The following is a 15,722-nucleotide window of genomic DNA, read 5'->3' on the forward strand; positions in this document are numbered from 1 at the left end:
TGCAAGGTGTTAATGCTTTTCCTTCCATTTGTGCACAGCTGAACGTGACATGCTCCTCACACTCTGGATTTATGTTAAAGTTAATCCCGGACAGTCGAGAAGAGTTATAGATAGTACAATGCAGAATTCTCAGCTCCCTTCCCCCATCTAAATGCAAGTTAGACTACAGGATAAATTTGTGATAAACAATGCTATCTTGCACATTTAAAAATAAGATTAAACACAGCCTTTGTATACTTGATGAAAAGCCATTGCCTTAGCTTTCCTGTGTTGCTAGTACATCTGTTTACTGTGCTGTTTTTTCTTCAGCCAGTCCTGTTCAGCACTGATCTTAAAATTAAATTCACAAACTCCAGACCTTTCTTTCTTAAAGTTGTTGTTCTGTATCAAGATACTTAAACAACATTAAGTTCACTACTAAATTTATAATTGACAACTTTTAAGAAGTCCAGTTTTAGTACTAAGTACTACTGATTTAGAATGAGCTTTACGCTGTTCTCCTAGAATAATGGTGCAGGGTGGTGTGATAATCTTAAGCAGTTTAGCCTAAAGTCCTCAATTCTTGTAAGCAGTAACTTGTCCTCAGATGCAGACAAGAAAGCTCCTTAATTACCCTGGATGAGTACCCTGCAGTACTGTCAACAGCTAATACAACATGCTTAAAAGGTAAATAAAACCTCTGATACAGTATCTGTGCTGTACAGAGTAGTAAAATCACTTCCCAAGCCCTGTTTGTTAGTAAAACCTGCATTGATGATAAACATTAAAAGCAAGAAAAATTCACTAATGGGGAGAAAGAGTTGCAATCCTAAAGCAGCAAAGTTTTGTTAAAAGTGCCAAGTTTTTCCTATGCTTAAGTACCATTCCTGCATAAAGAAACTGTGATGCGGACCTTTGGATTCTGCAGTGTAGTAATCAAGTAAATGTAATAGGGTACAGGTTTGTGCTTTTGCATAGGCCATCGGGGGAGGGGGGTGTGTGGGGAGAAATATGCCATGTAAATTTTCAAGGTACAATCTGAAGCAACAGTGTCATTAAGAAAAAAGTGTTAGTTGTGGTTTTCTGTAATGTTGATCTCTTTTTCCTCGTTTAAAAACTCAAAAATCTGTCTCGTCTTAAGATTAGTTCCATACATGTATTTACACACATGTTTTTGAATCAAAAAGGGAAGGTGAAAAGCTGGCCCAGGAAGAGCTAATATGGGCTAATTTGCAATTTTAACTTTCAAACACCTGTGGGGGAAAGAGTGAATTAGGAAAAACGGAATTGTAAGAAATGTTTGGGTCTTGGTGCATTATTTTAAAAAGCAAAATTGTATTTTTTGTTCTGCCTCTAATTCCATTTCAGGATGTAGATAAAATGCAATCACTGATTTCTTTGAGAATACGATCTAGTCATATTACCACAATTTTGCATACTTTCTGGGTTATACAAGTGACATGTGAGGGAACAGGGACATAGAGTTAGTGTGCCTGGTGCTTAAAAGAGTGGGTTTTCTTACTCAATTAACTACCTTCCATAATCTGTGTAATTTAAGGTGAGAGGTGTATTATGTGGAAGGCAGGAATTTGTTTTTGGGAAGTGAGTCAGTATTCAAGGCATGCAGTGCGTTATGGGTGAATTTAGGGCACCATCCCTCTGCTGCAGCTGTTCTAACAGACTTTGAGAAGGTGCTGAACAAGCTTCCCACTAGCAAATGGGCCCTTTTCTCTGTATAAAATTTGAAAATTAACCTCACTGTGAAAATTGAGGGATTTCTGTGGTACCAGCTGACTGGAGGGACAACGTGGGATAAGGTTTGTGAGGATAGCGTCAAGCATCAGTAAATCTCTCTCATGAAAACAAGTCCTTCTTATTTGAGGCCTGTTTACAAAGAAGCAATTTTAGGCCTCAAAGCTGTAGATAGGCAGTTGAAGACCCTTAACTATAATGATAAATAATGCATTTTTATTATTATTTTGTTTTGCTGTAGATTTGGAATGGAAAATAATTTATGTGGGTTCAGCTGAAAGTGAAGAGTATGATCAGGTGTTAGACTCTGTTTTAGTCGGACCTGTTCCTGCAGGCAGACACATGTTTGTATTTCAGGTAAGTTTGATTTAATGGTTTCTACAAGGGGTATGCTAATTTGTTTAGAGAGGATTGTTTCAGTCTAAGAGGCAGTTGAAAAATAATGGTAAGCTAGGAAAAATATTTGTCAGCTCCTCAGGTATGATACACCTGCCTTTAAAGTCTGTTCATGAGCTAGTATTTCTTGCCCCTGACATTTCTTGGCATTTTTCATTAGTGGTATCGCTATTTAGAGATAGTGACATAAGCCCAGTTCCCAACAGCTACTGATTATTTTAGCCAACCTGGTTTGTAAATACATTCTAGATCACTCAGTAATCAAGAGTGCCAGTTACCTGATTTACACCAGCACCATCAGGCTCAATGCAATTGGTGGCAGTTTCGGACAGTAACACTAGGTTAACGTAGCCAGCAACTTCAGAAGATCAGTGTAAAGTGAGCCAGAAAAATGAAGAAGTTCACTTCTATTTAGCAGGACACATGTTCAACCATGATGTTTGGTTAAGCATGCTAAATCATAACAAAATATGGTGATTTCTAAAATAAAGACGGAAATCCAGTGGTAGGTAGTAGGCATTTAGGAAAAATGTGTGTAGATCAAGACTGTCCAGCAAAGTCCAGAGAATGTGACAGTCCTATAAAATACTGCTGTTAAAACCAAAAGTGCATGAAGGGAAAGAAAACAGGGAAACAGCAGCACTGAGATGGCTTAACTAGCCTGCTCTGGTTTCCATTTTAAGTCAGGGAAGGGAAAAAACCTGAAGTGAACTTGCCTGAATCCTTACAGAAGCTTTTTTTGTTTGTTTGGGGTAGTTTCTTTTGTGGTGGTAATTGTTTGGTTTTCCTTTTTTTTTTTTTTTTTAATCAAACCTATAATTTTTATTCAAACTAACACTCTTTTCCTTATGAAATACTAGAATTTTTCTTGTAAAATGAGAGCAGAATCCATCAGACGAAAAATCAGATAGCAACTCAGTATGCCTATTGTATAAGGACCTGCTACTTTCCCAAATAGTATAAATTCACTTAACTATTTAATGGCAGATGTGTGCTGGAGGATGAGCATTAAAAAAAAGGAAGTGCTAATGAATACATTTCTCGCTATTACTTAACTGCTTTAAAATGCTATCAATGTTTGTGAGGCATCTGTGAGTTCCAGGGAAATTGTGTTTGGTTTTTGTGGTTTGGGTTTTTTTTTGGTGTTTGTTTGGTTTTGTTCCTGTAAAGGACAGGCTAAAGGAATAGGATTAGGCTGGAGGCTGCATTTATCAACCGCATATGTGCAAATCAGTCTTGAAACATTTTGCTTTGGTTTTGGAGCGAGGCCTAATTTTTTCCACACTACAAATAAGCAGATGTGTAACAAGTGCATCATTTATTAACAGTTCTTCCATTATCAAGTCATTATAGCTTATGGCATTAATTGGTCAGAAATAGGTGATCATCTATTGCCCTCAAAGGGGCTACCTTGTGGCAGTGTATGCAGAGGAATCAGCTACCATTTACACTTCTAATTTAAAAGATGTTCTCAGTCACAACGATTCATTGTTGATGGTGATGGGAAGGAGCAGGAAGCAGGTGCCTAAAAAGGCATGTTTTGGCTGTATGATTAGGAAGGTCTCTAAAACTAAATTTACTTGCAGTTTATGTAGAAGGGAGTCAGTATTGTGTCCTGGTTATAAATGACACTACAGCTAAATTAGGAGGAGCTAGGTAGACACCTTGCTTTAGATTGTAGCAGGTTATGTAAGAAATTCCTTCTGTTATGTATTAAAGTATCCCTTTTATTTCTTACGGAAGTACTGTTGGTCTGAGTATATTATGCTTCAAAAGTTCTAGATTGCAGGTTGAGGCTAGGACTGAGCTAGTATGTACACAGGAGACCACCAAAACCCCAAGTGCTGCAAGAAGCCTTTGCTGATGACTGAAGCCATTTTATTCACCAAACTGAAGCAGCCTGGAATATGGAGAGAACAAGCAAGGGAAGGCGAGAATGGGGCAAGGCACAGAACTGCAGGAGGCATGTAATATAAAGAAAAGAGATTGTGTTCAGCAGGGACAGCATAAGGAAAGGACCCTTGCGGAGGTGTATAAAATTTTCAGATAATATGCTGTAGATTTTTCGAGATAGGAAAATGGCTGAAATAGCAACTAAAATGGAGTAGCACACAGACAGAATGCCAAGGATGATAAAACCACCTGAACTGAAAGGAAGCTGTGTATCAGGTTGGGAATTCAGCCTTACATATAGAAAGATGGAAAATAATTGTGCTTTTCAGACTGACATAAGCAGCCCCCCCCACCTTTTTTTTTTAACCATTTAAAAATGTTTTGATAGTAAAGGCCCACAGCCTGGCCTATTTATTTCTAAATGCCAAGGCATACGTAGTGAAACCTGGTTCCTTTTCTCTGTGCATGTGAGGATTTGTAATACAGTCACAGAAACTTTTTTTGAGAATACAAGCACATAAATAATTTACTGTCTTTAAGTGGGGATATGACCTTTGCTACCTACTCTGCAGTAATACCTATGCGAATAAATGTCTTGTGGAAAAGCAAGATAAGTCAGGAGAACATACACACTGACTTCATAAAACTCTTAAGTAATTTATAGCATAAGAATGGAATATTAAGACTGACTTTTATGCAAAAAATAATCTGCCTCTCTTTACCCAAATATCAAATATATATATACCAAAATATCTGCAGCTGCGCGTTTATCACTTGATCGTACCAAGCTCTTTTTTTCTTCCACCTGTGTATGATCATTTGGTTTGTGAGCAATTAAGAGGTTTGGCACCAAAGGTGAGAAGTTCAAAATTTGAGAGAACTATTTTAAACAGTCTTCAGTGTCTTTTCCACGCAGAAAAACAATGCTAGAGAGTTAATTAGGATTAGAACAGAGTATGTCCTTGGGTTCAGAAGTGTGTCATGGGATATTACAAGACAGGAAATGCCAGTAGGAACCTGGAAAACTAAAATCCTACATTAGGGTGTGAGTTTCACAGGGAGATAAACTGAACAGTGCCCTTTTGCTGTCCATTACTGTGGAATTTAAAGTAATCAAATGATTCTGGGCACTGTTAAGACAAGATTACTGCATTAAAATAGTGATTTAATCTATATTGGCAGTTCTTCTGACTTCCTCAAGCTTCTGCACTTGTCCTGTTCCTTCCATACATCTTTTCCATATCCATATGCAGTTGTAAAACCATTTGGTCATTTTCTATTTACTTCAAGGCTGGAGGAAGTTGTGTTCTACCTGATTCCCTGATTTCTTCTCCTCTCTCTGGTGTATTTGTTTGTACCTGAGAGGTCTGACTCATCTAATCCTTCTGCAAAGTATCTACAGCTTCTTTCAAAGAGCAACACTGCTTTGAAGGCTTTAGAATTGAAGTTGCAAAGAGTAGAAGCCAATCGTGCGTGAGCTGTAGCTCCCAAATTTCACTGCGCTGGAGCATATAAATACTGCAAAAAAGTAGGGATGAGAGGGACATCAGGAATTAATTCCATTCATCCTCTGTCCTTAGGCAAGGTTTGTTAACATGCAAACCATTTGAACACACGTTATTAACACCAACTTGTTCTTTTAACATGGATGCTCGTTATTGACTTCAGATCTTCTCGTAAAATTGTTAATATGAAGCTGCTTTACTATGCCTTGATTGCTGTTACTTTAAATCCCACAGCAGAATGAGGCAGCACATTTTATCAATAATGTGGAGTTAGGAAGCATTTTAAGGAACTGATGAACACATTTTACGAGGCAAATTTTATTGATAAAAAACTGCAGAGATGTGAGTAAGGACGTTGAGGAAGATCACTTGAGTTGCCTATTAATTAGGTTTGCGTATTGGCTGAAAATGTCAGGTGTCTTGGAGAGATGAGGCATTTAACTGCATAAATTTTAACAAACAGAGCTATTAGGAAAGAGGCAAGAGAAAGTTGTTTATTCCTTTCCTCGACATGTGTGGGACGGCTCAAACCTCACCATAGCCCATTTCTGTAGTTTTAAAGATTTAGTCTTGTTAAAAACACACATGTAGGCCAAATCAATCTTGAGGGTATAAAAGAAAACCATCTTGCTCTAATGAATTACCACGATAGGCTGAAGAACAATAGTACTGTAGAACTAGGGTGATGTTAGTAGACCTGCTCAAACAATGGTTCAGCTGATTTTTTTTTTTTTTTAAATTTAAAAGCAGTTTGGGATCTAACTTGCCTAATTGCCCATAAGAAATGTCAGACAACAATATTACTGTATTCGAAGTAATTCTCTCTTTACAGGATAGTGTCCAAAATCTAGGGTTGATGTTGTGAAAGCAGGTATATTTTCTGGTTAACTTGAACAATTTAAAATATAGTCGCTGCTTAGCTGCTAAAACATACTATTTAAGATTCCCCTGCTAGAAAGTCATGTAGTATCAATTTTATTTTAATTTATCTTTCCCTTTCACATTTAGGCTGATGCACCTAACCCAGGGCTTATTCCAGATGCAGATGCAGTAGGCGTAACAGTTGTGCTAATTACATGCACTTACCGAGGTCAAGAATTTATTAGAGTCGGCTACTATGTAAACAATGAATATACTGAAACAGAACTGAGAGAGAATCCACCAGTAAAGCCAGACTTTTCTAAGGTAAGGCATGTTTTGTTCTAGTCATATATCAGAGGTATGCTTAGAGGTTTTTAAGAAACAAAAGCAAACATCAAGTGATTTCATAAAGTGCATGGAATGAGGCATTAAATAATGGAAAATACTTGAGGAAACAAACTACAAGTACCATGTAGTTGTCATAGATTTGGATAATACTGAGAAACCATCAACAGTTTCCACCATCTTGAAAACTTGGCTGCACTTTCACACCGACTGTGTGAAATAAACTACTGGATTTATTTCCACCTGCACCAGCATTGGCTCTGTTCTTCAAAAAAAAAGAGAATAATGCTTTTCTAGGCCCATCAACCAGGAACTAAGTAGCAGATATTTACCAGAGTTGTTACCCAGCTGTTCTAGTGTCAGAGCTGCAGTTTCTGCAAAACTGAAACAAACAAACTGAAGAACAAGCTAGGTGTAAAATGAGAGAAGATGGGCAACTTGACAAAGAAAGTGTGCAGATTAAGTTTTAAAAAAGATATCCTTCATGATAACAATTAACCCAGGACTAGAATGAAAAGATGAAATGAAATAGTATGTTTTCCTATGCTTAACCTAATTTTCAGGGATCAGATACACAATATGTTCTCAAAATTACATTTGATATAATTCTTAATGAAGACAAGTAGTTCTAGGCATTTTTAAATTCAAGTGCTTAAAGGACTTGTCTTCATTCTCTGCTTATATAAAAAGCTAGATTTGCTCCTAGGAAAAAGAGCAGCAAAAGCTATCATATGTTTGTATAAGAAGTCCCCTTTGGGACAGAATGGAAACACACAAGTAGAATGTTATCAAGTTGATTAATTGGTGGTAATAAACCCTACTAGGTTCTAAAAAAGAAGTGGCCTTGTTAGTTTGCATAAGGGATTGGGAAATACTTAATGAGAGCATACTTTCTAGGAGAATAAAATCAACAAAGCAGACTTTTCCTGTGATCAGTCTTAACTTTCATAACGAGTGTCCAGTGATGATAACTTGCCATCCTCTGGGTAACCACGATCTTTTATCCCTCTCAAGATAAAGAGAAAATGAGCATTTTTTTGCTGCATACATAAACAAATGCAACGTGTTTTCAAAAGAAAATGAAGTCCGGCATGAGAATAAAATATATAACTAATCGTGTCCACTGCCACAATGTTAGCATCTTCCAAATCTAAGTAAAGTTTTTACTTTTACTTTAAAACTTTAGTAGATAAATCTACTTAGTGAAATCAGTCTATTGTTTGGTAACTTGAAGATAGGCTGTACTCTTAAATGAAGATGGGGAGTTGATGGAATTGATAGTTATTGCAAATGCTGTAAAATTGATGCAAAGTTTTATGAGTATAATAGTTTGCAGAATCTTTGGGGGTAATTTACTAAAAGCTGGATAAAATAATAAACACTTGCACTTTACTTGTGAAGCTCTTGCACAGCCTTGAACACATGGAGCAGTTAAAATATCCTCTTGAGAAAGCAATTCTTTGGCTGAGTAGGATATTAGAGTAAATGAATAAGTAGAGTGTACTGTAAGTGCATTTCTGATCCACAGGTAGTAGCTATATATTCACATTTATATAAATTCCCTTTTTAAACAAATTGTTTTACACAAGCAAGACTATGGGGAATAAGAGGAAAAAATCTATATGCATATGAACTCCAGTTTGAGATGTACATATTACAGTCTGTGTATTTTTTTCTTTCCTAGCTTCAAAGGAATATTTTGGCATCTAATCCCAGAGTCACAAGATTCCACATTAATTGGGAGGACAACACTGAAAAACTGGAAGATGCAGAGAGCAGTAACCCAAATCTACAGTCTCTGCTTTCCACAGATGCATTACCTTCAGCATCAAAGGGATGGTCAACATCAGAAAATTCACTAAATGTTATGTTAGAATCTCATATGGACTGCATGTGACTAACCACCATCGTTTTGGTACTGTATATGTGTTAAACTGTAAAAACAACCAGAACTATTTCCCTCAAATTCCATAAGTGCATAGTTTGACAAGCAATGTGAAGAACTTGTTTTAAAACATCCTGTAGAAAGTTTATAAAAAAAACAAAACAAAAAAACCCAACAAACAAACAGTATTTGAGCAAATTGTGGAATATAAATACAACTATTTTTAAGTATTTGCCTTTTTTTCTAATGTGTTATTCTATGTGGTCTGAACCAAACCTGATTAAAGTATATGTATTCTCCCCCTTCCCCCTTTACTTTGTAAGCACTATTAAAAACTAAAAAAAAAAGTTTAAAGGTTAAAACATTCAGGCAAAATGAAGGAATAATGCCATGTCCTCATCTCTGATACCCAGATTGCCAAATATAAAGTGCCCTTTAATGACAGCTTAAGAACAAAACTGTCATTAGATGAAGTGCAAAGAAAAAAGTATCTCTGATTTAAAAGAAAAAAAAGTCCAAAATGTCCTTTTGCTCTAAAAGCAGACAGCACAGTATAATTTTAGGTGCAAGCTTCTTTTCCTTTCAAGGCACATACTTGTTACTTAAAGCATGCAATTTGAGATTTACCATCTGCTATTTTGGATTTTAGGACTCTTTTTTTAAAATCTCCTCCTGCTGCTGTTTAATCAAACTGTGGTTTGTTCAGGACAGTGTTTCATGGGGATTTGAGTGGGTATCTCAGGAAAGAACCCTTTTTCAGCCACCCTACTAGCAATTGGTTGGAAGGATGCAAGCAATTACTAGAAAGTTCTAAGTGTCAAAAGGAATAGTGTGAGTATCCCAAAAATGCTCTTCTGTAAGATTATGTACCGCTGCTGGTTGGTATGTTTATTTTCAGGTATGCTTTGTTCTTGTAGTCTTTCCCACTAGTAATAAGGAGTTTAGATGTTGTATTTCATTTTTCTGAAATGCCTGGAATTGAAAACTTCTGTTTTCTCTCTATTGTTTAAGGCAGTCCTATGCACTGGTATAAATCAAGATTCATATCCTGTTGTGTCAGGCAGAACCCATTACTTGCCCTGAAGCTCTTGCACTGAGACGTCCCTATTACCTGAGGCATCCTTGAAGATAGAAAGAACTAAGCAGTAAACTGTAAAGACTCAAGACATCATTATGACACTAACAATTTAGTTATTCTTCCAGTCCTCATTAGCTTTATACATTTACTCTGACAGTGTGTGCATTTACATTTTAATCTGTCATGCCAGATTACAGGAATGTAATTCTGCTAGTTAGAAGTAACCGCACAAACTGTGAACCCTTGTAGGTTCCAGGCCCTTCAAAAAAAGGTAGATTTCATGATGACTGACAGTGGAGCTCTGAATAAAAATAGAATGCTTTCTCTTTTCTTTCTGCATTCTCTAATGGGGATGAAGATGTCCCAGGCAGTTAGTGCATCTGTCTTTCCACATTGTTAGTGAAATTGTCTTCATTTTGAACATGTATATTTTTTAAATTGGAAAGAAGTTATCTGAATGTACATGCAGTACGTAGGATAGCTGAATGAATTACTTATATCCATTAATATTTGGAACCATAATTCTAATGTGTGCTCTTAAAAATCTCTCTGTAATTGTTTAACATGATGACTAGCAATTTAGAAGTATTAACACTGTAATATTGAGATGACTTACTAGAATGGGTTCCCTAAACTAGCAGTTGCTTCACTTGAGGGCTGGAGTCCTGTGAACTTTTAAGAAAGGTCTTTGGTTTTCAATTATATTGCAACTTTTAGGTCTGTAGTGACATTTTGAGATTTTTCATGCACTTTATTGTTCTATTTATAACTCTGTTTTAAAGATATATCTCAAATGTAAGCATGTTAATAAGTTAGTCATTTGCTGAAGCACTGACAGGCTTGTGAAGTCTGCCTTGAACTAAGGCTACAGTAGTAGCATTTCAAACTCTTGCACCTCTTGAATATTCAAATGAAAGCATGATCAAGTACAAGCTTTAACCAGAATCCATCCATCAGTAACACTGAAGGCTTCTTAGAAGCCTATGACACAAAGTGATGAAAGCAGAACCTATTGCTGCTATTGCAAAATCAACTACAAAATATATAGTCTTACCCAGCACACCCATTAATTTAGAGAAATTGGAAAGTGAAGCTCTGTTGTTCTGTTACAGAGAAAAAGAGTCAACTGTGCACGTGAACTTGGGTGCAATAAACTTAAAGCTCAACTGTGTGGCAGATGCTGCAGTAGAATTTGGCACCACCTTACCCAACACACTAACATGTCCTGTATAGCTGACCCATCAGTTACAGGAGAAAGAATACTATGCTTGGTGAAAACTGGAGAGGAACAACCGTACCTCATGATCTTTGCAAGATAAATGGCTTTTCTATGCCTTTTGAGAGGTTGGATGCCTCTCAGGTCTTCTCCAACTTTGTCCAGATCTTAATCCATACATACTGCCTTGTATCATGTTTCCTGATAAAAACCACATTCCAGATATATGGAATTTGAGAAACCAAGTTCCAGTACTACACAGACTTCAGGCAATATCGCAGCCCAAACTTAGTGTTATTAAAAGATAGCGTGCATGTAGGGCATCTGTAAAGACCTGTCCCTGATCGCTGAAAGTTTTCAAACAGCAGGGTTATTCACATGACACAGCCAGCCAGTGCTGACAGCACAGTATTAGAATTTCAAGGTTGAAGATGAATTCAGTTTCCCACAGACTTCTACTTGCAGAGACCACCAAGATGCAAGGAAGTGCTATAGATTTTATTGACAGGACTGGTTATGTATCTTGGTGTATTTTTACTTCAGACAGATAGATAGTTTCATTAGAAGACTGTCATAATGCTTATCAGAAGTTAGTCATGTACAAAGAAGTAAATGGATCAGACAAGGTAATATTACAGATGAAAAATGGGTGGAGTTTTTATGTCTAGCTTGAAAAAAATAGTCCATCTTACAGTCACTGTGGTTTATTCAGATGTTACTTTCAGTCTGAATTCCTATGACACTTAAGTTTGATGGGGGCAAAAAGGCTCCAGTTCCATCATATTGGAGGAAAATTCATCTTTCCAGTGACTTTACAAAGCTCCACTGAAAGAGCTGACCCTTACTACGAGTCTTCAGGGAGCCCCTGGTGGTCTAGAGGTTAAAGACGTGGCGCTGTCAATGCCGAGGCCCGGGTTTGATTCCCGGTCAGGGCCCCTCCCCGGGCAGATGGAGCTCGTTAGCCCTGTAAGGCAATCCATCTATGTCCTGAGGACCTCACTGCCACTGTCCAAGCATGCTTGGCCCCGGCAGATGAACCTCAGGATTAAAGGGTGGGCTCAGTTCCGCGCACACTGTGTCTCACCTAAAAAATCCAATGCGCAGGCTGGAAGGTGGAAAGACCTTCCCCGGTTCTTCGTTCGCGAAGACTGGCCATTACTACGAGTCTTCAACAGCACAGTAACTCAAAACTTTGCTAAAATAAACACCGTAACTTAGTTTATAGCCTTGCCAGACAATCAGTTCTTGAGACGTGAGTGACAAAGTCAGAAAGAGAAATCTGGTATCTGACAGTCCATTTTCTTTGTAGTGCCTCAACTGCTGGTTTTCTGGAAGTCATTTCAGACTAGTCTAGACTAATACTGTCTGTGCCATCTGAAAATCCTGGAGGGAAGGTAAAGGAAAAACCCAAAATGTACTATGCACATATGCTCCTGGCAAATCCTCATTTACCAGAGACAAAAAAAGAGCAAAGTTAACTAAATCTTGTGGCTTCTGTCTGGACAGTTGCAGGAGATCCTTCACATACTTAATTAACTCCTTAAATACTTACTTAAATAACTCTTTATTCATAGCACAGTGGTCTGCAAGCTTACACATTATCTCATATTTTGAGAGCCACAGAAGTTTGGTCTGGAGATGATGGGTTAATTGTTGCTGTGGTGGGTAGCTGGGGAGCTCTGCTCAGTACCAACCAGGAAGATGCAGCAAAACTGACAACTGCGTGTCAGGGCTGGCAGTGTGTGTGGGACTATTCACGCCAGGCCTTCCTATTTGTGTTCCTGTTTCCAGTTAAAGTTCTCTTTTAAGAGTTGGTCTTGTAATGTGTGATATGAAAACTGGGCTGGAGAAGATGGGTGGAGGGATTTTTGCTTTATTTTTTGGTCTAGGCAATGAAGACAATCTAAGGAAGAAAAGCCAGCTGAAGGCACTAGGGATGCTTTATTAAACACCAAACTCAGGCTTCGACATGGAACTTGGAAAGCAAAGGCCCTTCCAGGAGGAGATGGAGGGAGGATACAATTGAACATTTCCAGCTTTAGCTAATGCTGTTTTGGAGGTGTGGCTGGGTACTCGCTGTCTGTAGGATGAGGGGTGTGATTGGCCTATCTAGAGATAGGCAAAATCAGAGATATATATGTGTGCTGCATGAGACATCATCTGTGTGTCAACAGCAGTGTTAGAACTGGCTGAAATGTCAGGAACTTCTAGGGAGTTGTTGGGGGTCTCGCTCCAAAACTTCTCTGGACTATGAGATAAGGAGGCCTACCTTTCAAACTAAGGGTGTTCTCCAGTTCATCCTGTCTCACGAGAAAGGTGCAGTAAAGAGAATCCTGAAGACATCTGATATCCATCCAGAAATCAACTGTAATGCCTGCCATTTCAACAGCAGGATGAATAAGTCTGATGAAGGCTGGCCTGGATGTGTGAAAGACTGAAACCTTCAGCCAACATGATGAAGTTGCTGCTTTGCTCCTGCAGTATTTCTCATCCATCCTAACTACAGGTCTTCAGGTACAGATGTATGAACAGACCAAAATTTTTGAAGACAGGTATATACTTGGCTAAATAATCTCTGGCATGCAGGTGGTCAAGGTAAGCTGTCTCAGGACAAAGCCATCTTGGAGCAGCATTATTGAGAGGAAATTAAGGGATTTTAAGAATCTGCAATAGATGAGATGTTGTTACAGATGGGGCATATCTGACGATGTTTGATTGTAAGTTCAAGTTTAATTTCTGCAGGAAGTTTAGCAGAGTTCCCACAGAGTTAAGGCCTCTTCAACTTGAGGCCCAACTGTTGACAGAAGAACCAATGAAGCCATTCTCTCAGGAAAATGTTTTCAAGGTACATACTGATAGAAAATACTTGGGGTTCGTGTACAATTATAACTGTTCAAGAAAACAATCCCATAGTAGAAGTGAAGATCAGAGAAGATTGGCCTAAAGGCTGCATCTATATTAATAACTTTATCAGGGACAATGAATGAATCTACAGTGGAAAACTGTTCCCTGCCACTATCTTGGCTTGTAGCAACTTGGGAATGCCCAGGGACAGTTTGGGATCTACAAAGAGGGAAAAATATCTCCAGTTTCAGTGTGTTGCATACCTCAGGATACTGACACCATGTACTCTATTTATAACCACAGCTGGATGGCTCATGTCAGCCACTTTGGATTGGTTTCTAATGGATCACAAGAGAGACAGCTGTTAGCACCTGAAGACTGCCTAGCAGGGCGACGCTTACTATGAAAGAAAAAAAAAAAGAGGTGGTTTCCTCTGGAGTCGGTTCCCTTCAATGAAAAGAAAGAAAATTAGTAGCAAGCTGCTGTTGGCATGATATGGACAATCTCAGACATTGCAAAATGTCAGCAAAAAGGCAGCACTCACAAGGCCCTGCAGAGGCTGTAAGAGGAGAGACAACAAGAGTGCATTTCATACAGCTCAGAAAGGCATTTTATACAAAACTGGAGAGCTGGAGAAACAGCTGATAGTCTCCCAGATTTTTAGGCAGGCTGTTTTAAATGCAGTTCACAAAATTATTTAAGCAGTCCATCTGTGGAGGGACGCAACACCAAACAAAACTTTCAGAAATGTGAACAGCCAAATAATGCACCAAGAAGCAGCAGAATGACTGGCCAGATGTCCACGAGGTCCAGACCTGCCAGAGCAGGCGTGTGTTGGTTCCTGTCCCTGTGGAGTTGAACACACTAATTGGTTGCTGCAGGTCTCAAACTTCAGGGGTAAATGAAATATTTTCTTACTAGGGATCATCTCATCCAAAGATGCATAGGCAGTGCTATGGCTCTGGGGACTGCCAAACAGGTGGTTAAACTCAGTAGTAAGGTGAGAACCTACAGGGAGAGTTTGTTAAGCCTCACTAAGTCTCTATGGAAAACTATGTATCAATTTCTAAAAATGTAGCTGAACGACTCCCTGTGAGAGACTAGTTGGGGAGAATGAACCAGGCCTTTGAAAAAAGCGTAGACAGAACCAAACAGTGAGACAGATGGTTACCCCATCTTTTATTTACAAATCAGAAAGTCCTATACTGGTCAAATAAATTTCTGCCACTGAGTTGTTGCATGTGGGCTGGTCTTCTGGCTGCCAATTCTCATTAGAGAGATGTGGAAGGAACAAACCCAGGTTCCTCATAGAAGTCCTAAACCTCTAGAAAACTCTCAACAGAAAATTTCTACTAAGTGCTTGCAAGAAAGGCAACCTAATAAAACAAGTAAACTCAGAAACATATTCACTGAGTGGAGGTAACGTTCTATTTTTTCAAAACAGAGACTGGATTATTGGTCATTTGTAAGGGCTCTTTGCAGCAAGAAGGCAGCTTGAGCCTGTCGGTGAGGTAGGAAGATGAAGGTCTCCCATATCTTTGGCAAGAAAGCAGGAATTCTCCTGGGTCAGTTTCTGAATCAGGCAAAACGTGATGAAGCACAGGTGTTGTTTAAAAAGGGGAAGGCAGCAACCTGATTGAAAGAGCAGAGGCCCAACCACAAATTAAGCTGCAGGAGTTAAGTCAGTGTTTTCTGAAATTCTGCAAGGCAAATCCAATTAGGACTGGATGGGTTAATGGGCTGCAGCAGGAACATGATACTGCAGAGCCCCAAAGGGTCATAGTGGATCCCAAAGCACAGGATACCTAAGGTAGAGCAGGAAAAAAAGGGAATTTTGGCACAAGGAGAATGTTAATGATCAAATATGCTGTCCTGGTACAAAGAAAAGCTTGTGTAGAAAACCAAGGAAAACTTAAATGACAGTTTGGGAAGCAGAATTCTAATTCAATGGTGGTTAAATAGCATGTG

The 15,722-nt window shown here is 38.5% G+C and overlaps 2 protein-coding genes across 6 annotated transcripts in view; one reads left to right on the forward strand and one right to left on the reverse strand.

Moving 5' to 3' along the window:
* The window catches only part of ASF1A (anti-silencing function 1A histone chaperone), a 13,205-nt gene extending 3,180 nt beyond the window's left edge, over positions 1-10,025 (forward strand). Inside the window, exons 2-4 of the mRNA XM_027900643.1 lie at positions 1,973-2,088; positions 6,534-6,710; positions 8,416-10,025. Coding sequence (XP_027756444.1) covers positions 1,973-2,088; positions 6,534-6,710; positions 8,416-8,628 — 506 coding nt within the window. The 3' untranslated portion in view covers positions 8,629-10,025. The remainder of the gene's footprint in view (positions 1-1,972; positions 2,089-6,533; positions 6,711-8,415) is intronic.
* MCM9 (minichromosome maintenance 9 homologous recombination repair factor) overlaps positions 1-15,722 on the reverse strand; it is a 47,876-nt gene that overhangs the window by 18,111 nt on the left and 14,043 nt on the right. Inside the window, exon 8 of one of the 5 annotated variants that reach the window (XM_027900636.1) lies at positions 14,855-15,086. The exons of the other annotated variants lie outside the window; for them this stretch is intronic. Coding sequence (XP_027756437.1) covers positions 15,079-15,086 — 8 coding nt within the window. The 3' untranslated portion in view covers positions 14,855-15,078. Of the gene's footprint in view, positions 1-14,854; positions 15,087-15,722 lie in introns of those variants that run through there. 5 annotated transcript variants of the gene reach the window in all.

The sequence above is a fragment of the Empidonax traillii genome, unplaced genomic scaffold (assembly GCF_003031625.1).
Source record: "Empidonax traillii isolate 1590-97213 ecotype Southwest subspecies unplaced genomic scaffold, ASM303162v1 scaffold744:size612752, whole genome shotgun sequence".
NCBI lineage: Eukaryota > Metazoa > Chordata > Aves > Passeriformes > Tyrannidae > Empidonax > Empidonax traillii.